General features: G+C 44.5%; 1 protein-coding gene across 2 annotated transcripts in view; it reads right to left on the bottom strand.

Annotated features, from left to right (window-relative positions):
• The window catches only part of DGKG (diacylglycerol kinase gamma), a 235443-nt gene that overhangs the window by 12009 nt on the left and 199710 nt on the right, over positions 1-23724 (bottom strand). For both annotated transcript variants that reach the window (XM_056121394.1, XM_056121393.1), the window contains 2 exons: positions 8992-9112; positions 5719-5779 (listed from right to left, as the gene is read on the bottom strand). In XM_056121394.1, the coding sequence (XP_055977369.1) occupies positions 5719-5779; positions 8992-9112 (182 nt within the window). The remainder of the gene's footprint in view (positions 1-5718; positions 5780-8991; positions 9113-23724) is intronic.

Below are 23724 nucleotides of genomic sequence, written 5' to 3' on the forward strand. Positions count from 1 at the left end.
TGGTGGGAATGCCGACTGGTTCAGTTCGTTTGGAAAACAGTATGGACGATTCTCAAAAAATTAGAAATTGAGCTCCCATTTGACCCAGCAATACCACTCCTGGGAATATGTCCCAGAGAGGCAAAAAAGTATAGTCAAAGTGACATCTGCACTTGTTTGTTCATTGCAGCACTCTTTACAATAGCCAGAATCTGGAAAAAACCTGAGTGCCCAAGAACAGATGACTGGTTAAAAAAACTTTGGTACATCTACACAAAAGAGGGCTATGTAGCTGTTAGAAAAGATGAAGTCATGAAATTTACACACAAGTGGTACTACATGGAAAGTATCATGCTAAGTGAAATGAGTCAGAAAGAGGGGGACAGGCATAGAAAGATTGCATTCATCTGGGGAACATAAAGTGACAAAATAGGAGACTAACACTCAAGAATAGGCCAGATAAATACCAGGAGGTTCACTCCATTGCTTGGAGGCCAGCCGCACATGTTAGGGGAAAAGGCAGCTCAGATAGAAAAGGGAGCACCAAGTAAAGGGTGTTGGGAGAATCCTCCCAGGATGGGAGATACATACTGAAAGTAGACTATAGACCGAACATGATTGCCACTCAATGCCTCTTTTGCAAACCACAGCACCCAAAAGGAGAGAGAGAACAAAAGAGAATGTCCTGCCACAGAGGTCGGGTGGGATGGGGAGGATGGGGGGGGTGGGAGGGATACTGGGACCCGTGGTGGTGGAGAATGGGCACTGGTGGGGGGATGGGTACTCGGTCATTGTATAATTGAAACCCAAACACAAAAATTTGTAAATCTGCAACTGTACCTCATGGTGTTTCACTAATAAATTTTTTTAAAATTTAGCCTATTTTTGACTGTTCTTCTAATAACATAACCCATCTGCTTTTAGCCTTTGTTAATATAACGTTAGTTTTGGAGTCCAAGTTATTAATGTTCACAACATATAGCCTAGCTTTCAAAGAATGACTTACTGTTGTATAGTTTTGTATAACTATATTTAATGGCTTTGTCATTCTAATTTAACTGGCTTTGATTTTGTTTTAAGGGCTGGAGCGATAGCACAGCGGGTAGGGCGTTCACCTTACAAGCGGCCAACATGGCCGACCCGAGTTCGATTCCTCTGCCCCTCTTGGAGAGCCCGGCAAGCTACCGAGAGTATTCGATATGCCAGACACAGTAACAACAAAGTCTCCAATGGAGACGTTACTGGGCCCGCTCGAGCAAATCGACGATCAACGGGAGGGCCTTTACCTTTACCTTTACCTTGATTTTGTTTTGAGGGGGAAGACAACAGTGCTCTGACAGCAAGCAAGGCCAGCACCTTAACTGCTGTACTATCTCTCCAGCCCCTAACTGGTTTCCGTTTTTACCAAACATTATTTTATCCTGTGATGTTGGATCACTGAGCCTTGAATTTGAAATCACTTTTCATTTGATGTGTGTTTATAGAAAAACAGGTACATGTTTCAACAAGGGTTGTTATATATATATATATATATATATATATATATATATATATATATTGCTTTTTGGGTTATGCCCAGTGATGCTTTGAGCTTACTCCTGGCTCTGCACTCAGGAATCACTCCTGGTGGTGCTTGGAGGAACATAGGGATGCAGGGGATTGAACTCGGGTTGGCCTCAAGCAAGGCAAACGTCCTATCTGCTGTACTATTGCTCCGGCCCCAGTGTTGTTTCATTTTAATTCAGTCAAGACTGACTTTCTGTTACCTTCCTGTATTTGGAGATAGGTCTTTTAAGGAGGAAAAGGTTAAGATTAAGGTCAAAATTAAGGCCAGAGACGTGAGGCTCTAATAAAGAGAATTGGTGACTTTGAGAAGGCAGAGAAAACCCAGGGCCATGAGCATAGGCAGGAAAGGTTATCTGGGCGCTCATTGAGAGGGCCACTCTCTGCAGATTACGAAGGTCTCACCAGAAATCAATTCTGCTGACATCTCAATGTCTAGTCTTCAGACTAGGAGAAAACTGGTTTCTGCTGTGCAAGCCACCTGGTCTGTGTTATTTTGTTATGGCAACTTGAATAGACAGAACCCGTTTCCACATATAGATTTCCAGTTACGTGTACCAAAACATCATTGGGCGACACCAGTTTTCACAGGGAGTTGTAATCTATGAAGTGTGGTAAGGAGAGGGGGAGAGCGAAGATCAGGCAGTTAGCAGCTGTTTCTGAAACCTGAACTGGGATTTACGGAACTGGCAACCCCATGTTTGGCTATCACTGAACTATGTGGGGAAGGGTTTAATTTTTTCTACTCTTAGTTTTTTTTTTTTTAACAGGGGCTTTGCTAGGGGGTGAGATTATCATGGGTAGCCTTGCATATGGCCCACAGGAGTTTGATCCCCGACACTCCTGGGGATGGGCTCTGAGCCTTACCAGAAGCAATCCTGGAGCACAGAGCCAGGATAAGACCCTGAGCATTACCAGGTGTACATCCCCCTAAATAATAATAATAGAACAATAATAAAAACAGGGGTTTCACCAACAGTGCCACCAGGCCACCAAGGTTACTTCTATAGTGCTTGAGAGGTTATGCAGCGCTATGGATCCAACTTGGTTACCTGCAATGCATATACCACACTCCTTTGAGTTAGCTACCTAGTCCCAGCTTTTTTTTTAAAATTTATTTTCCCCTTTTTTTTTTTTTTTGCTTTTTGGGTCACACCCGGCGATGCTCAGGGGTTACTCCTGGCTCATGCACTCAGGAATTGCTCCTGGTGGTGCTCGGGGGACCATATGGGATGCTGGGAATCAAACCTGTGTTGGCCATGTTGGCTGTGTGCAAGGCAAATGCCCTACCTGCTGTGCTATTGCTCCAGCCCCCTCTCTTCCCTTTTGTTGTTGTAAACATTGTTGGTTTATTTGTTTCTGAGCCACATCCAACTAGGCTCAAAGATTACTCCTGGCTTTGTGCTGAGGACTTACTCCTGGCATGCTGTGGGTACCAAATGGGATGCCTGAGATCAAGCAAGGGTAAGTGGAGCACCTTATTTACTGGACTCTCTCCAGCTCTTGTTGTCGTCTTTTTGTGACATCTAGGGGTGGGAGGTTATATGCTTTGTTGTGATGTGCCAGGCATGGGACTTGCTGTGGCACCAGAGATCACACAGGCAGTGCATGGAGGGCACTGGGTGATGGGAGGCATTACAGTGGTCCAACTTATGCCCTCAAACATGCAAAGCAGAGGTTCTCCCACAGAGCCCCATGCCACTGTCCAACTCTTTAAGGTTTTTAGGAGACAGAAGGAGTTTGGATACATTGTCTCAATTTAGCTCCATCAAAATGATAAGCCGAAGAAATTTCCTCTCCCTTCCTACTTCTAACAAGGTGGTAAGTTATTATTAGTTTTTGCTGTGGAGTGTTTTCATCTTTTTTCTTTGTCTTTATAGAAATCAGATGATTGATGTAAAATTTTGTGGAGCAATTTTTGTATCTTATCAACGTTAGATAGCTTTCATAGAAGATGTTAGCTCTAGAGTCTACCTCTGGGGACCAGTTTATAATTTGTAGAAGTGAGATGGAACAAAGAGTTCTAGAAATAAACCTTCTATTCGAACTTAGTAGAAATCTCACAGAAACCTTCTCTTGGGTAGGAAAAAGCCCCTGGTGTTCTGATGGACTCAAAAATAGCAGACTATTGGGGGCTGGAGAGATAGCACAGCGGGTAGGGCATTTGCCTTGCACGTGGCCTACTCGGGTTCGATTCCCAGCATCCCATATGGTCCCCTGAGCACTGCCAGGAGTAACTCCTGAGTGCAGAGCCAGGAGTAACCCCTGTGCATTGCCGGGTGTGACCCAAAAAAGCAAAAAAAAAAAAATAGACTATTGAGGCATCTTAAGGCTCGATGAGAGAGAGGATGCTCAGGACCACAGACTGGCACTTCACAATAGGATAGAGGACATGCTCACGTCTAGCATGCCCTGTGCTTTGGACTCCAGGACCAGAGCCCAGGGTGTCTTTCAATGAGTTTCCAATGGAAATGGTCTTCCACACAGAGTGTCTAGCTGGGGTTTTAACCGAGAAAGAACCAAAAAAGAATATGTGGTTTCAGAGGCCCCGCTAAGAGGAAAGGTAACACAGATGGGGAGTAAGTGTCTTAAAAACTTAAGGGAGTCTTAAGTTTTGCTTGCTCCCTTGTGAGACGTTTATTTATTCAGCAAAGATGACAGCGCAACTATGACCAACTGGCACCATGTGATGTGCTAGGTAAAAGCACCTTCAACAAGGTAGATCATGAGTTCTCAGTAATTTTCAGCTCGGTCCTTGGTGGTGAAACACCTGTGCTAAGGAGTCTGTGCATTGTGGAAATTCTCCCCAGGAGCACCAGGGGATTGTGGGGGTGTCCAAGCAACCAGTGGAGGTTAGAAGGTAATGTCTGCTGATTTGGCTTCCACATAAAGATGACTTTCTAACAGTTAGATTTGTTTATCAGGCTTCCTTCTGGGTTCGTATGTTCTCTACCATTGGAATAATTCAAGTTGGGACTTTCCAGGCCACTATAAATGAGGTTTTGGATTTTACCAACTAGAACTGTGAGTGTTTGGAAGATGGATCAATGTTACAGTTTTCAGAAAGCTGCTTCATAAGATACTTTTATTTTGTGTGTTTGTGTGGGGACACACCTGGTGATGCTCAGGGGTTACTTCTAGCTCTGCACTTAGGAATCACTCTTTGAGGTCCTCAGGTGGACCAAGCCATATGAAATGCCAGGGATAGAACCTAGGTCAACTGCACTTAAGGCAAATGCTTTATCTGCTATACTATTTCTCAGGCCCTAGGATCCTTTATTAAACACATAAGGTATTTATTTGTTTGTTTGTTTGGGGGCCATTCTTAGCAATGCTTATGGGTTACTCCTGGCTCTGCGCTCAGTAATTACTCCTGGTGGTGCATGGGAGACCATATGGGATTCCAGAGATAGAACCCAGGTATGCCACACGCAAGGCAAGCACCCTAACCACTGAATTATTGTCCCGGCCCCAACACATAAGCTATTTAATAAAGCCTTGGTGGGTCACTCTTCAAGCCAATGTTCTCTCTTGAACATGCATCTCGCTCACTTGTATCTTTGTCTCTCTGTGTTCGCTTACTCTTTCAAACTTGTGTTCTCTCTTGAACACCTACTCCTTTCTTTCTCCCCTCATCCCCACCATCTGTCTAAGTAGGTTTTGTTCAGTAACAATGATCTTGCTTCACTGAAAATGAATAAATAAATAAAATAAATCTTGGTGGAAAATGAATGGATGGAATGAATATGGAAGAGGGCTTTCATTAGATGATTTCCAAAGCCAACTCAGAGACATTCAGCTCTTGGATTTTGCTAGTGTCCCCCAAGGGCCAAAAAAGAAACTCGCAAAAGGAATTTCTCATCTTAAAGACTGGCCAGAGAGAGGACTCTGGAGACAGTAAAGAGGTTAGGGTTCTCTACACGTAAAGCAGAACATGCGCCTGACCCTGTTTAATCCTAACACCACCATGCCTTGAGCAATGCTGGGTGGGGCTCTGGTGGCTCCTGGTCCTACAGGGTCAGAGAAGAACTACATCCTCAGGCCATCACATTGAACCATTGCCTAGCTGGTCAAGAGCTTCTAAAGGTGACCATTGTGTTCCCCGTGCAGTGCTTGGGAGGCCCCTGCCTCCCCCACCCCCAGCGCCCCAATCATCACTCATTTGGCCAGACCTACCGAGCAAGGTGGCTGCATCCAGGGCTCTCCATCCACCTGCATGGGCAGCAGCTTGTTCGTCCTGGACCCCAAGAGAGAACACAGTCAGCTTCTTGGACAAGGAGAAGCACAGTTGTCCCCATCAAGAAAAGAAAAGTGGTGAGTTTATTTTCCCACCTGGGAGTGGTTCTTGATTTGGGGGGGAGGGGGGTTAGGGGGAGTGGAGACAGGGTTTATTAAAAATATATTTCTTTTCTAAAAAGTCACTGAAAATCCTAAAAACTTTTTATTTCCCTTAATGCCCTACTTAAGATATGTAAGGAGAGTTATATAGGTCATCTCCTCAGTAGGAAGCCAGGTAGGTTAGTAGTTTAAGGGAAATCAGTAACGTGTGTAGCTAAGAATTTGCATGCAAATTAAAGTGCAATAGTATCAAAAGCAAACAACAAAACCAAAATGGATTTCTGAGCCTTTCCGCAATGGCAGATCTGGGACCAGGTCCAAGGGTCTGCATTTCAATAAACACGATGGCTGATTCTCTTGCTTTGGTGCCTGGATCCTGTTTTGAGAAACTGCCCTGGGTGAGCAGTGAGGCCACAGAAGTACGAGTGACTGGCCCAAAAGTATGGCAGCATCACTACTGAGCTGACCCTCAGTTAAACACTTAGCCAGAGGGCCTGCATATTGTGCCAAAATCCCCACAGTGAAATGGGAAAGGTTATGAAATGGGGAAAGGCCTGGTTTCTATGTTGAGTGAGAAGTTACATCATGCCAGTGAGGTAATGTCTCCAACCTATACAACTCAGGTAGGACTGCGTCTTGCCTTGCCCCATCCTACCATCTCCCCTCCAACAAGAATTCATTCTGCAGATGTAGGGCTGTGGGCCTGACTTAACTAGGAGAGGAGTCATGGGGACCAACTGTTTTCCATAGGTAGGGGGAGAAAAGAAGAAAGTGCTCCTATTTTGCTGAGGACTAGTTTTTCTTTCTTTTTAAATTTTTTTTCCTGATACAAGTTTTTCATTTTTCAACTTGTTAAGAAATGGATTAAATAACATGGGTTCCAATCGTGCTAATGTTGATGGCACTGACTACCATGTTACTGTACCCCACAAGCACTAAAGTGCTGAAACCCTCAACCACCCTATGTCACCTCTGATCTACGTTTTCATTCCCTCCCACCTTCTCCCACTGCTTGGCAATCTTAGTTTTATAATCCAATGCCAAGTGTTTGTCATTGTTCAATACTGTCTATTTCCTTGTTTTGTCTCTCTTTATACCAGCGATGAGTATAAAGGATGAGGTCATCTTTGTCCTTCTCCCTCTGACTTATTTCACTTAACATGACACCCTCCAGTTCCACCCACATTGCAGTGACCTGCAGGTTCATGGACTCTTTTGTTCTTGGTGAAACAACATAGTTTTAATTGAAACTTACTTAGAAAAGTGTGAGGGGGAGAGAGAGAGAGAGAGAGGAAGTACATGTTCAAGAGATAACACAGGGGGCTGGAGCGATAGCACAGTGGGTAGGGCATTTGCCTTGCATGCGGCCAACCAGGATTTGATTCCCAGCATCCCATGTGGTCCCCAAGCACTGCCAGGAGTAATTCCTGAGTGCATGTGCCAGGAGTAACCCCTGTGCATCACCAGGTGTGACCCAAAAAGGGATGCAGAGACAAGCAAGAGGGATAAGTTTTTTTTTTTTTAAGCCTGGTTTATGGATTCCTAAAGGAGGAAAGGTGAAGTCTTCTGACAACCTTCTATTGAAGATTTAGGTCTTTGGGAGAAGAGGCAGGTGCTTTCAGAGGCCTTCGGTCCAGGTGAACAGGGCACAATTTGTTCCCTGCCCTGATCAGGGAGTCCGGGCCTGGGCTTGGCATTTTCCCTGTTTTTGAGATAATAAATTAAAGGGCCTGCTGTGTTTTGATGTAGACGATTCTCTGATCAACCCTGAGGATATTTTATAATGAAAAACAATAAACCTAATAATAAAACAAATAACAGGAGAGAGAGTGAAGATTGGATTTTTGGGGATCTTGAAGACCACGTGGGAAATGCCCAGAAGCATAGAACTCCTACGTCGCCCCTTCTATTTTTATTTAGAAAAAATATCTATTAGTTCTGAAGAAAAGCTACTCCTTCTTCTTTATAATTGTTGGGTTCCTCTGGAATCAAGATGGTACATTCTCTGGGGTCCGTATTTCTTATGATTTAGCTGTTTTAACAGACTGCAACCCACTCAGTGTTAGAATCACAGAAAATGGAGAGAAAGGGACAGTAATTCTAGCACTGCTACAGCACAGAGAGAAAGGGGAATAAAAATTTGGAGGCTAATAGGAAAGACAGAAGACAAAGAGAGAAGATAGAGTAAGGAGTTAGTGGAATATGGCTAAGAAACATCAGACACCAGCTTTGGAGTTCATTCTAAGGGATGCAGGGAGCACCAAGCAAGTTTTCTCAAACTGAGTGTCTAGAGAGACTCTTAGAGTATCTGGATTAAAAAAAGAGCTCCTTGGTCAAAAAACATGTGAAATCTGCATATTGGTGGCCCCCTCGAGGAGAGCCCCCAGGCAAATCAATAGACTTAACTATAGAAATTGGACGGAAAAAAATAATGCAAACAAACAAGACGTCTAGATAATCAGGTTGAGAAAGATCTGTGCCCAGGATCTATGACAAAACAGGCAACCGATATCAGATTGTCACTCAGAGTCCTCTTTTGTCCCAGATCCTGAGTGGCCAGCCTCTGAGGTTCTGACTTTGAAGAAGCATCATTCTCTTTGTCTATTACTAGAGGTTTGTTCATGCTGATGGTTTTGTTCTACAATGCAGCCAGGAAATTTCAAGGGCCACTGTCCAAGAAAGAACAGAGCAGAGTATCTGTTTTTTGTCAGAATGTGCCCTCTGGCATACCTGACATCTGAATTTTTTTTCTTCCTGGGTCACACTTGCCATTGTTCAGGAGTTATTCTTGGCAGTGTACTCAGGAATTACTCCTGGAGGTGCTTCAGGATCCTATAGGATGCCAGGGATCGAACCCAGGTCAGCCACATGCAAGGCAAATGCCTACCCACTGTACTATGACTCCAGCCTCGAGTATTTTGTTTTTAACACAAAAAGTTGGGCCTTTGGTTCTTGGGATTGCATAAACTTCTAGTCCTGTTCAGGAAATTCCACCAATTCATTTGAAGAGAACAGCAAACTCTCCCCACTCTCTCTGCACTGAAATCCAAAGAGCTTCCTACTATGTCAGTGGGGGGGGACTTGAGACTGCTGGGTAAACTAGATGCATACCTGATGGTCACAGAGGAGCACTGGGCCAGTCTCCTGCCCGCACTCTTCAGGCCAGTGTAGATCTGTCCCATCTCCATGGCTCCCTCTAGTCCCACTACTTCAAGGAGCTGGTCACTGAGGTCTGTAGGGTGAGATAACAACATCAGTGCACACACATCTCTCTCTAACCCAGGCTGCTGTGGCCAGAAGGTCTGGCCCCTCTGTTGCCAATACAGAACTGTCAATATTCCTTCAATTTCCCATGGATCAACTTTTTCTCTCTGCACCCTTTTAGTGATTTTCATTCATTTACAATATTACGGAATTTCAATGGTATACGCTAACACTTCTATATAGCTAAAGGATTCACGGTATCTACCACCATTGTCCCAGCACCAGCCCACGCAACACCCCCCCCAAAAAAAAACCACCTCTAATCCCACTACCCATTCTCCCACTTCAGCCTCTTTCCCTCTGTTAACCACCACAGAATTGACCAAATCTATGTGTGAGTTACTTTTCTTGTTTTGTTGTGTTTTGCCAGTTTGCCAAAAGCACTTTTCAGACTCATTCTGAATAAAGTAATCCTTCCACAGAGCAATAGATCAACCTTTCTTGGGGGATTGGGGAAAACCCTCAGTGGTACTCAGGGCTTACTACTGGCTCTGTATGCAGGTATCACTCCTGAGAGGCTTGGGGGACCATATGGGGTGCCAAGGATCGAGCCAGGTTGGCTGCATGTGAGGCAAGCACACTATCCCTGTACTATCTCTCCAATCCTCAAATGGCTTATTTTTTGGACAGAATCCCTGTTTTACTAAAAACATTTTTTTTATTGAGAACATTAGCATGCATCTTAACATGGATTGGCAGATTAACAGGTCTCTTTAACTATAGAGTGATCTAAATGATGAACTGGCTCTTCCCGAAATAATTTTTCAACCACCTTGTACATCTGAAGGACATACTTGTTTAGGATTAGGAAAGGGAGGAATGTGGATAAAAGTTATTATGCACAGCTGAATCCAGTTTCTCTTCTCTGAATGTCTGAATAACACACTGGCCTCACTCATGATGACCAATGGTTCATTAACCTCAAATTTGGCCTGTGGTAAACCAGTGGTGAGCCAACCTTCTTGGACATCCTTGGGGAAAGCAATGACCTCTTTCAGGACACCAGGTACCTTCACTGAGCCAAGGAAAAGACTATTTTCACCTACACCAGACAATTCTGGGTCCATAGGAGAAAAAGAAAAAAGAGGGACAGAAAATATAAGTCTCAGGTCCAGAGGTCTGAAGACCTTCCACAGGACAGCTGAAATTTTTATTTTATTTTATATTTTTTAAATTTTATTAAATCACCGTGAGATAGTTATAAGTTTTCATGTTTGGGTTACAATCACACAATGATCAAACACCCATCCCTCCACCAGTGCACACTCTCCACCATCAATATCCCCAGTATACCCCCTTCTTCCCCATCCTCCCCCTGCCTCCATGGCAGACAATATTCTCCATACTCTCTCTCTACTTTTGGGCATCATAGTTTGCAATACAGACACTGAGAGGTCGTCATGTTTGACCCATTATCTACTTTTGGCACACATCTCCCATCCTGACCGATTCCTCCAGCCATCATTTTCTTAGTGATCCCTTCTCTATTCCATCTGCCTTCCCCCCTCCGTTCATGAGATAGGCTTCCAGCTATGGAGCAAACCTACTGTCCTTGGGTGTCAGCCTTTTATGCAGCACGTGGAAAGTCTTGTTTGTCCCTTAAAGTTCCTGAATCTTAGGCTACGTGTCCTACTGTCTCATGAAAAGAATGGCAGGACCAAGGCTTGATATTAAGTCTAAGTCTATTTTTAAAATTAAAATTTCTATATGAGGGGCTGGAGTGATAGCACAGTGGGTAGGGCATCTGCCTTGCAGAAAAGGGATAGATACAGAATGATCTCCGTCTATCTGTCTGTCTGTCTGTCTGTCTGTCTGTCTGTCTCTCTCTCTCTCTCTCTCTCTCTCTCTCTCTCTCTCTTATGGGATGTAAAGAAACAAAGTAAGGGAATAAAAAATGCCCAAAGGCAACAGAAACTGAGAAAAACCCTGTTTCCAGTGGAAAGCTGACCTCAGGGAGTGGGGAAAAAGGAAGGGACACTTGGACAATGGTGGAGGGAAGTGGACACTCTGGTGGGAGGTGTGGTTCTTGAATGTTCCATGCATGAAACCCTACTAAGAACAGTTTTGTTAACCTTGGTGCCTAAAACAAAATAAAAATTTATAAAAGTAAAAAATTTAAATTATTATTTCTGTATTGTCACTGTCAGTGTCCTCCCGTTGTTCATCGATTTGCTCGAGCGTGCCCAGTAAGATTGTGAGACTTGTTGTTACTGTGTTTGGCATATTGAATACGTCACAGGTAGCTTGTCAGGCTTTGCCATGCAGGCGAGATACTCTCGGTAGCTTGCCGGGCTCTCCAAGAGGGGCGGAGGAATAGAACTCGGGTTGACCGGGTCAGCCATGTGCAAGGCAAACGCCCTACTCGCTGTACTATCACTCTAGCCCATTTCTGTATTGAAGTATCAAAAATTACAACAGAATTCATATTGATAGGCGAGACATAAAATGTTTCTACCCCTCACTCACCAACCAAGTGCCACAATCCTCCACCACTGCCCTTCTGTCAAAAGGCAGAGTCTTTAAAGCCTGTCTCCTGTCGGAGGACTAAAGAAACTTCCAAGTAAAACTACTTCTTTGTAGGTAAATCACTAACATTCTAGTAATATCCCCAAACTAGAAAATTGAGTCTGTTAATTCTTTGTTTATTTAACAGATGGTTTCTGTCTTCTAAGGTGCCTTGTGGTAGAGGGGGACCATGTTTGTTAAGATTGGCAAGGAGATATTTGGGTTTATCTTTACTTTTTTGTTTGGAAGACTAACTTTTGTTTAAAAAACATTCCCGTGATGGATGTTTTCTAACACAGACAGTTAAACAGATCATTAGTGTGAGCAAATGTACAAATGTGTCATCATTGCTACAGTTCCAACCTACTGATAATCAGCCCCAACAATGATTGCCAAGAGGCATAAAGTTACTTTAGTCTTCCTGTGATGGGTACATGGTCCCCCACACCCCACTCCCTCCGCCCATCCAGGAGTTCCGTTCTACTCCTTTTATAATCTTGGTGAAAAGATACTGTCTCCTTCACTTTCTCTAGTTTTGACATGGAGCAAGAAACCATGAAAGGGCAATGTTTGTTTAGGAGAACGCTCCAGTCTCTCTTAAGGAGTTTGGATCCAATAAACATCATGTCTAAATCTCTAGTCACTTAATTAGTTCCCCTTCTTACCAAAGAGCATTGAATAACCACTGGATAGGAGGGAGGGAGGGAGGGAGGGAGGGTGGGGGAAAGAGAATTAAGGGAAGGAGTGTTTAAGGGTGCGCTTACCAGGCAAGGAGGCAGGGGGAATTATATGGGCTAAGGAAGCTAGGAGAAGGGCAAAGTCGAACTTTTTAGAAGTTTCTCTAGGGCAGAGGAACAGATGTCTAGCAAAATGTTGTTCTTTGTACCACCAGGCTTTGGTAGCTGACAGTGCTGCGATAGTTCAGTGTTTTCCCTCCTTGAAACACTCCCTGGTAACAAAATGTTCCGAAGCAGGGGGACTTAATAGACTCAAGTGTTTCAGCTTTTACAATGTCTTGGTCTTTTAACAAATCTTCTTGTTGAATGGTTTCAACTCTGAAGTTGTTATCACTTCCCACACATTACCTTGCAGCTATCACTTCCCACACATTACCTTGCTTCCTGGCTCCAGAAGAGAAGTAATAAAGGCTGATCTCATCAGCATGGTGGGTGGGTAGGGGGCAGGGGTTTACAAAATGTGGGACTGAGAAGAACAATATGAAGAGAAGAGGTTAGGATCTTGGGCCCACTGTTTGCCTGTTTTGCCTTTATATTTGTTCTAATTCTTCACTGGCATAAAGAGGCTAAGAGTGATAGAACAATATAGTGACAAGAGAGAATAAGGTAGGACAAAATTAGAAAGAGAATGTCCAGAGAGGAAAAGTTCCCAGTATGGAATTGCCATGAGAATGGACCCAGAATTATGCACCCAGGATGGGTAAAGATAATCCTCTCTAACATCCTCTGTTCCCCAAACCCTTTGTCTTACTATCCTGCATGCACTAAATCTAGTGCAAAGTGCTCATCCATTCCCCCTATTTAAGAGATTATAAAAAAGTTTTTTTTTTTAACCATTCCCAGGAATCCTACTGAAGGAAACTCCATGCTTCAGTTTCCTTGCCCTTCCCTTCCTTTCCTCAAAGTTTCTACTGAATTTGTTCATCTTGTCTCCAATCTTTTGCAAAGAGGACTCTTATCTACTGCGGGATAAGAGTCTCTTGACTGCTTTTTTATTTCTCTACCATTACCCATCTGATTTTTCTTCGAACTTACTAGAATGACTATTAGAAAATTCTGAGGTAAAGATATCTATTCAGTGGCGTTCATGCACAATTCAATCAGCTAATCAGTGGCTGAATAAATAGCAGTACTCCTACATTAAAAAAAAAAGGTATCTATTCAATGTTTGTTTCCTGAATTTTTGTTTTGTTTTATTTTGTTCTGGACCACACCCAGCAATACTTAGAGCTTACTCCTGGTGGACCAAACCCGGTGCCAGGGATTGAACCCAGGTTGGTCATGTGCGAGGCAAACATTCTACCCATTGTCCTATTGCTCCAGCACTCCTGGTTCCTGACCTTACTGCATCATAAGATCCTTTCTTTTGTCTGATAACTATGAACAGTTTATTGTACATCTCATCAGAATACACTTTAGGAACTTCAGTCATTAATTCAATTAACTCTTTTTTTGGGGGGGTCACACCCAGCTATGCACAGGGTTATTCATGCACTCAGGAATTACTCCTGGTGGTGCTCGAGGGACCATATGGGATGCTGGGAATCGAACCTGGTTCAGCCTCGTGTGAGGTAAACACCCTACCCGCTGTGCTATGGCTCCAGCTCTCAATTAACTCTTTATTTTTTTTTCTTTTTGGGTCACACCCAGTGATGTTCAGGGGTTATTCCTGGCTCTGCACTCAGAAATTACTCCTGGTGGTGCTTAGGGGACCATATGGGATGCTGAGGAGTGGACCCGGGTTGGTGGTGTGCAAGGCAAATGCCCTACCCGCTGTACTATCACTCTGGCCCCTCAATTAACTCCTTATTTAGACAGTGGTTTCAAAGGCCAATCCATGGATTGGCGAGAGTTTGTTGGAAATCACTGGTCTAGCACAGTGATACTCAGGCACAAATTAAATGTGGGGTTATAATGAAATGTAACTGTGTATCGATATTCAGGCAACCAGAACAGTTAACATTCTGTACTTAGAACCCAGAATCAGGACATCTTGTATACCAGGTGTCTCTTTTACCTTAGGTATCAATGATTCAGAGTGTGGCTTGGGTAATTCATGCCATCTCCATACTGTCTTTACACTCTGACTCATTAATATTAAAAAGGGACTGTTCGTCCACATTAGCAAAACAGGAATTCATTTAATCAAGAAGCAACTGAGTGCCTGTCCCAGTGTTAAAAACTAAACATACAAACTTTGGCACTCTGGGAGGACTTTTAACCAAGAGGAAGAAAAACAGTCAACAAAAACGATTTGGAGGTTATGGGATAGGACAGTGGTAGAGAACTTACTTGTCTTATAGGCCAAGAGTTTGATGTCCAATACTGTTATACGTGCCAGTGCAATCCAGGCAGCTTTACTGTGATCCTTTGTTATCATAATAACAATAAAGAGAAGAGAAGAGGAAAAAAACTACAGAAACAAAATGCTTAAAAAAGAAAATACCTTGACTGAACTAAGGAACAAAGCAGACTGATTCTGACTGGGGAAGGGGAAGGAAGGAAATGTCACAGACAGTTAAGGAAGGTCTTGAAAGATGAATGCCAATGTAATTTGCAGGTAAGAAGGAGAAGGAAGAAGAATATACCACAGGTAGGAATGATCATGTGTAGAACTGGATTATCACAAGACACAGAAAGAAATTAGTTTAGCAATAAGTCCACTTGGCAAATTTCACTGAAAAATTAAAACATATTTCTCCCTAGATAGAGTTGTGAAGAGACTCCCTTTTCTATTTCTTTTTTGTTTTGTTTTTGGGCCATATCCAGGGATGCTCACAGGTTACTCCTGACTCTGTGATCAGGAGCATTCCTGGTGGTGTTTGGAGGAACATATTGGGTGCTAGGGATTGAATCTGGGCCAGCTGTATGCAAGGCAAATGGTCTACTTGCTGTATTGGTGCCCCAGCCCCCAGACTCTTCTTATATAACAGAACTACAAACCTATGTCAAGGATTTTTTATAGAACTTTCAGTCTGTTCTTAGTAAAACCTTGTGCAGTGCTCTGTGTGCAATGATCCCTCAATACATGTTCTGCAGGACTGAAGAGGTAGCTAAATGGGTTAAATACATGCTTTGATGTAGGACCTGGTCCAAGCCACAGCCCTCATGATTCCACTGACACCAAGCTTGGAACAAGACCTGAGTAACATTGGGTGTGGCCCCAAAACAAATAAGATAATTTACTTTCAATATAAACTCTTTATTTATTTATTTATTTATTTGCTTTTTGAGTCACACCTGGCTATGCACAGGGGTTACTCCTGGCTCTGCGCTCAGGAATTACTCCTGGTGGTGCTCAGGGGATCATATGAGATGCTGGGAATCGAACCCCGGTCTGCCACGTGCAAGACTGACTCCCTACCTGCTGTTCTATCACTCCAGCCCTCAATATATACTCTTTAAAAGAAAAAAAGATTAATAATGAGGATTGGAGAGATAGCATAGCAAGGAGGGCGCTTACCTTGCATGTGCTGACCCGAGCTCCATCCTTGGCACCCCTTATGATCCTCCAAGCACTGACAGGAGTGATCCCTGAGCGTAGAGCCAGGAATAACCCCTGAGCATCATGTGGCATGGCCCCCAAACCCAAAACAAAAATAAACAAAATCCCAGAAGAGATTGCTAATAGAAAAAAAGGAAAACAGAGCATGTGGAAGCAAAGGGGAAGAGAAAGAGCATCAATAGCAGTTCCTTTCTGACCCACTCTGCTAGCAGAAAGAATGTGTTTTTGTGAGTGCAAAAGTTCTTGTGTCGCCCCCATACCAAGCCCTCCACCGGCACCGATCCTATTACCAAGTGCTCGGAAGAGGAGATGAAATGTGAGCGTGAAAACTGGCCAACTTTTTGAGAGAAATTTGACAAGAGTCTAAAGCCTTCAAACTGCTTATTCATTAAATTCATTCTTGGCATTGATCATAAGAAACGATGGAACGAATCTAGTTCTTACAAACAGAAACATTATGGCATCATCTATAATAACAAAGCCTCCCCTTCCTTCATTTCTACCTGTATGAGAATACTTAAGTTATATGGGAGCCAATGCTAACATTTTACGCTACCGTTAAAATATTTACAACATTTCAAACATTAAATATGTATATGTCATAAAGTTAAATGTAAAGGCAGAATACAGGCTTACTTATATGACGTGCTCTCAACTACATAAGGGCATAAAGGGGGAAAAAAGGTCAAATTCTTATAAATTTTCTCAAGGGCAAGTCCTAGGTAATGCAACAAAAGATGATAGTTTATGCCTTTTTTAAGCTTTTCTAGGTATTATTTTCTACCCAGATGTATTAAGGTTGCAATTTAAAAATGATTTTAAAATCCCTATGACTGTTCTTCATCATTGTAAAGATGATATATAAAAAACTTCGCTTTATGCTCAAGGTCCATTCCCATCTGGCAGTGGGACCACCCTCTGGTTTTACTTCTTGACACTCTAAGGCTAAGAACCTTCTCCAGACACTCCATATCCAGGTCCTCACACGAATCCTCCTCTTCCCTTCCCTCCTGCCTCTGCACACACCGGGCCATTGCAGAAGGGCTTTCTTCTGCTGCTGCTTGCCTATCAAAACTCAGCTCAAGTATCAACAACTCCAAGAAGACTCCCTGGCCTTTCATGTCTGTGGGCTGATTTATTTATTTTTTAAATTTTTATTAGTGAGACACCATGAGGTACAGTTGTAGACTTACAAATTTTTGTGCTTGGGTTTCAATTATACAACGATCATTGTGGGCTGATTTAGAGGTTTCTCCTCAAACGTTCCCAGCAGCTATAGTTAAAGAAAGAAAAGGGGATTGATGGGTTGGCTGTGGGCAAGGGATGGGTGTGGTCATATTGCACTGCAACTCATGGGACTAGGGAAGAGACAGGGCCGGATGAAAAAGGAGAAGGCAAATCAGAGGCTTGCCGAGGGCTAGTGCACATATTCTGAGCCAGTGGAGAAAGAAGGTTGGAAAGAGGTGCTGTGGTTGAGCAGTGCTGGGGGCAAATGAGCGCCACTCATGGGCTCAGTCATGGAAGATTCCAGTAGAGGGGAGTAGTGAGGAGTGTGTCCTGAAGCGAGGTAGCATCAGTGGCCCCTAACTTTGAAGGATATTGGAATAACCTGGGAAGTTTTAAACAACAATGTCCAGGAGGCATCTATACCAGTTAAATCAGAATATGCAAGTCTGGAGACCAGGGATCAGGGTCTTTTTTTCAAAGTGGAGCACAATCTGGGAACTGCACATTTGGCTCTTACTTCCTTAGCTCCATCCACTGTCGACTGGCAGAGTGCTGGTATTTAAGGGGTACGCCCCACCAGGTCTTCAGGTGGACCATGGCCCCATGCCAGGGGATGTTAAAGTGTGGTCTGGAAGCAGAACCAGCTCTGCCTGGGAACTGGTTAGAAATGCAAACCCCCAGGCTCCGCCCTACACCTACTGACTTGGAAACTCTGGGAATGCCCCCCCCCCCCCCCCAGTCCCTGTTCTAACAAGTCCTGGAAGATTCTAAGGATTCTAAGGCTCACTCAAATTTGAGAACTGGAGCTTCAGGCAATAACACTGCCCAAATCATAAGCAGGAGCTGGAGTGAAGACGAACGTAAACAAGTTACTTCCTGACTTCTTCTTCTTCTTCTTTTTTTTATTCACAAATTTCCTGACTTCTTTGACCTAGAGTTTCCTCACGGGAAAATCAGGAATTAGGAATAATAAGACTGACCTCCAAGTGGCCATCAAAGATTTAAACAACAGAGTGGAAATTGAAAGTGCCTGGCACAGAGGCAGTCATTCAAGTATACTTCACTTTCCCTTTCTACTCACTCTCCCCATGCCCGATCTCGTTGAGAGGTCTGTACCAACATCCCTACACCATCATGTTTGCACTGAACCTTCCTTATACATCTTCATGTTCCTCATAGTTTTACACCTCCACTGGGAGGCCTCACACCCAGGTGAACTTCTGCTCCTAACTTCATCTCTCCCAGCTCTGCTCCTTTTTCTAGTTTGTATTTTATTTTTATTGTCTGTTTGCTTGGGGGCCACATTTGGTGGTGCTCAGGGCTTAATCCTGGCTCTGAGTTCATGGACTCCTGGGTCCTTATGGAGTTCTGAGGCTTGAACCTGGGTCAGCCATGTGCAAGGCAAGCCCCTTGCCCACTGTACCATCTCTCCAGCCCTGATAATTTTTATTTTATTTTATTTTAAAATATTTCAACAACCCCCATTTGGCTCTTACTTCCTTAGCTCCATCCACCGTCGACTGGCAGAGTGCTGGTATTTAAGGGGTACACCCCACCTGTTCACTACCCTCTGCAGACTTTTTAATGGTTTGAGAGGCTCCACGAATAAGTGTCAAAGTTCCCTGTCTGTGTGCAAGTCACTAGCTTTCTAGCCTTCTCCCTGTACACATCACCCTCTGTCAGGACAACCCCTATTTACTCTCCTGTGCTCAGACTGTGTATCTCACTCAATGATGGTGGTTTCTGTTCTTACCATTCTCCTCACTCTACTGAGACCTGCGGCAGGACTGTATTCTTTCTGTTTATCTTCGCAGCCCTAGCAACTAGTGCAGCCCTCAGCATATACAAGGCTCCCACTATGTGTTTATTGAATAAACGGAATAAAACGTATGTGTTAGTGCCAACAACCTTGGCAGGTTTGGCCTAAAAGAGGAAAAAGATAATGCTTAATAATCAGCATAATAATAAGGATAAACAGGAGCAATAACAATTTTTCTAGATTGAACTGGGTAATAGCGTTTCCACGAATTAACTCATTTAATATGTGTATTAAATCATGCATGATAACTGTCTGGTTTTGCCTTGCTCTGTTATGCATAATTTTTATGTTCATTCTCATTTTTGACAACTGGTTCACGCGAATGGAAATTCGGGTATTTAAGATACAAGGGAGAATCAAGGAGTTAGAGACTCTGAGTTTGCTCTCCAGCATTTCCCGGACATTCCCCCCCACCCCAACCCCCAGCACTGTCACCAGTGGCCCTGGTGGCCTCCAAGCACTGCCAACGTTGAGCAACAAATCGTGGTGCTTGTCCTGTAAGAGCAAGCATCACGGGAAGAGGGTCATTTGGCCATCCTCAGCACCACTGGTGGGTAGACCCTATTCCAACAGAGTTGCAAAGGAAACTCAGGGTGGATGGTTATCATGCTTCTTGCTTGCACTGCTGGTGGAAGTGTGGAAGATTCTCAGCGTAACAGGATGTCTGCTCCCCTTGACCCATCTATACCTGAGTTCCCCTTCTAATCTTGTAGTACTAAGGACAGATTGACCAGTTGAGGGGATTAAGCAATCGCAAGGGAGATGCTTAAACCCAACACATGATAGCACCCAGACAATTTGGGATCCTTCTCCCACAGTGATATGGAGGCCTGCACATGACCTGAGGACACTGTGTCTCTCCCTGGATGACAATAGCATGGAGGAACTAAGACGTTAGTGCTTTGGGTTGAAGTGCCTGTCCATTCAGCAGCTACCACCACTTAGCTAATGTTGATCCAAAGCTCTTCCTAGCAGGTCTCTGTGTCTGGTTAACTCGAAATGTGAAAAAAGGAATTTGCCGCAGATTAGTTACTAGATGGCCTCTGGTAGACAAATACAGAGTCACAGAGGTAAAGAAAAGAGCAGGGTGATTCTGCACAAGTTTTCTGAGTTGGGAGCTAACACCTTAATCTCTGTTTCCATGGGGGAGGGTTATTTACTGCCTTCTCTATTTGTTTGCTCAGGCTGCAGGAGCCAATTCCCACAGCCAGGATGATCTAATCAACACAAATTAATTTTCTGATGGCTCTGGCAGCTGGAGGGCCCAAGTAAAGGTGCATGCAGGATTGGCTTCCCCTGGGGCCTCGCTCCTGGGTTTGGACACTGAGACCCTCTTTTCTGCTTTCACACACAGAGAGCCCTGGAGATTTTCTCTGTGTCCAAATTCCCCCAACTCCCCAAATTCCCTTGAAGTACCCTGACCTGCCTGGCCCCAGGCCCACCTGATGCCACTGTTGAACTCAGTCACCTCTTTCATGCCTCCTCTCCCAGGATAGTCACATTAATCACATTGAGAGGATTGGGAACTAGAACTTGAACATGAGAATTTTCAGGGGGCACAAATACATCCCTAAAGGTAATAAACTAACCGGTTTGTCCATCTTCAACTAACCCATTTGTCCCTGGGTTAGTTGAAGATGCAAATGCTTATTTTGAGAGCAATAATGTGAAGGTCTTCTGTAAATGAGACCTATCCCTTGTTCCTGTACTTGTAGAGATGCTGATACACATGGGTGGGGGTGTTTCTTGCTCTCCTCAAGAAAAGGCAAGCCCCGCTCTGTGCTGCGGTGGGGCCCAGGCCCCTCGGTCGAGACAGGTGAGCCGTAACTGGCTGCTGCCTGTCTCAGACTCAGCCTGCCAAACTGCACGAGGCATCACCTAGGACTCCTCTCCTACCTCCAAATTGCCATGGAGATGGGATTGGTGCCCTGGGCAACCCCGGCACCCAGAATCCAGCAAAGCCGGGCACAGAGAGTGAGCTGAAGCTTCCCACTGGATCTGTCTACACAGATGAAAGACTGTTCCCTGCTAAGGAGCTTCAAAGCCAGGTTAGATGAAGCTTGGCAGCCTGAAAATAGCCTAGGAGTGGGGAGATGAAGAGAACTCCAAAGACTGTTTCCTTGATCTTTGTGGGAGAGTGGGGTGGTCTTTGGGGTTTCCTCTGGCTCAAAATGATAAGCAAGGAAGGCTGTGACTGGTCAAACAGGCTGTTCCCTTCCCTTTGTCCTATGTTCCCACCTGATCTCCCCAGAGCACCGGATCTTCAGGTAGGCCAACCATAGCCACCCCCAGCTGGAGGAAATGGGGATCTCCAAGAGAGAGGTGACCTGGCTGACAAAGACTAACGTGCCTCTGTCCCTCAACTCTGCAGCCCCTCTCCTCCCTCAAGAGCAGTGACCCTGGGGGCTTCTCCTTCCTCTTGGTTTCTCTTGGGTTTCCAGAGCCAAATTGCACTCAGAACTTGTGGCCAGGGCTGCATCCGGTGCTTCAGCAGGGGAGATACAGTGTGCTTCGGGAGCTGTGTAACAGAGAAATTTTCAGGCAGAAAGAATGTTCTGCTGGTGGGAATGTCGACTGGTCCAATCTTTTAGGAAAACAATATGGACACTTCTCAAAAAATGTAGAAATTAAGCTTCCACATGATCCGGGAATCCAACTTCTGGGCATCTGCACCAAGGGTCCAAAAACTCAATTAAGGAAAGACATATGCACCCTAATGTTCATTACAGCACTAAACACAATGCTAAAATCTGGGAACAACCCAAGTGTCCAAGAACAGATGACTGGATAAAGAAACTGGTGCATATACACAATAGAATACTACTTAGCTAAAAGATAACATGAAATCATGACATTTGTGGCCCTGTGGATGGAGCTGTAGAGTATAACGCTGGATGAAGACAGTCAGAAGGAGAGGAACAGATACAGAATCTTCCCTCTCTGTGGGATAAGAAGAAACAGAATAAAGGAATAACAAATGCCCCAAAGCAGGAGAAACTGAGAACTTATCTTCAGTAGGAAGCTTACCATGGGGGTGGAGGGGTGAGGGACACAGCAACAATGGTGAGGAAAGCAGATACCTGGATGGAGGGTGCAGTGTTGGAATAATTCACATAGGAAACTACTAACAACAACTGTAAACTATGGTGCCCAACCCTTCCCCCAAATAAATAATGAAGTCATTTTTTTTTGGGGGTCCCACCCGGCGATGCACAGGGATTACTCCTGGCTCATATACTCAGGAATTACTCCTGGCGCTGCTTGGGGGTGGTGGTGGGGGACACCAAATGGGATGCTGAGAATCAAACCCGGGTCAGCCACGTGAAAGGCAAATGCCCTACCCGCTATGCTATCGCTCCAGCCCCTAATGAAGTCATTTTAAAAACAAATATTCTGGAAAGTGAGTCAGACAGGAGGGTCTGACATCAACTGCCAATGCAGAGCTTCACAGAAATGTGAAGCTCTCGCAAGTCTTGACCAGAGTGTCCCCATTAAGACAGGAAAGGGACAATCTGCTTCCGGGAAGATTCTCAGTCAGGCTTTTATAGATTGCTCTGAATCCTTCTGGCAACTCTGCTAGAAACTACAGTCCCTAGATAAAAAAATAAATAGACAAACAACAACAACAACAAAATACAATGACACACGTAAAAAAATGAGGTACAGAGAAGTAGAGAAACTTGCTTAATGTCACAAAACTGGTGGTGGTAAGCTTGGAATGTCATTTGAGGCCTGCCTAATGGCCCACATCGGCTCAGATGAAAGGCTACAGATCAAACTCACGCCAGGGAGAGGGAGGCAGCACCACCTGCCTGCAGAGGGCGAGGCTAGAGGATGTGGTGAGCAGGTGGGGTCAGGATTGGCCAGAGCAGGAAGGCTGGGGAGCAGGAGGGGTGGAGGAAGAATACATGTTGGAGATCTAAGGACATGGCCCTAGTCCCAGATCCACCAATTAGCATGGCCTTGGGCAGGTCAATTAACCTCCCCGGGCCTCATTTTCCTAATTATAAAGGTTCCCTGAGGGCACTGGAGGGAATTAAAGTGAGATGATGGATGTAAGATATTTCTGGTATCTAGTGCTGAATTCATCCTAAGAAATGTTGGATGTGCTGGCTGGAAAAAGGGGAGAGACCGGTGCCTGGGAAACACCGAGGGCCACAACTGACCCTAACACAGGCCCCGAAGGGAGGGCTTGGGTGCTAGGCAGAGAGGAAGAGCTGAGTTTTTACCTAGAAGAACCGGGGTTTAGCACTGTGGTTTGTGGGCTTTCATGTGGCAATGCCCCCTACCCTCTCTCCCATTTCCTGTTGGAATTTTCCCATTCCTCCTTAGTGACTGTTGACTCGCAGTTCAAACTGCATTCTGCATTCGCCTCCAACTGGCCAGTGCCTGGCTCTTCCCCTAATGCAAACTGCACAAACTCCTGCATGCGTCTGCTCCCACGAAAGTTTCATCTTTCCCGAGCACGGCTGGGGTCGCCTTGCTGGCCTTTGAGCTGAGAAACCCCACATCTCGGATTCCAGCAATGAACCACCTGGACTGGTTGGCCCAGTATTTCTGGGAGTGCCGACAGCCCCTGACCCCTGACCCTAGCACCGCTTCCCCAAAATACAGAAGAAAAAAATTAAAACCATTAACTTTCATTGCATTCATCTGGGGGATATAAAGTAATAAAATATGAGATTAATACCCAAGAATAGCTGAGATCAGCACCAGGAGGATTACTCCATAGCTTAGAGGCCAGCCGGGCATTCTAGGGGAAAGGGCAGCTCAGATAGAGAAGGGAG

Source organism: Sorex fumeus, unplaced genomic scaffold (genome assembly GCF_029834395.1).
Source record: "Sorex fumeus unplaced genomic scaffold, SorFum_2.1 ptg000044l, whole genome shotgun sequence".
Lineage (NCBI taxonomy): Eukaryota > Metazoa > Chordata > Mammalia > Eulipotyphla > Soricidae > Sorex > Sorex fumeus.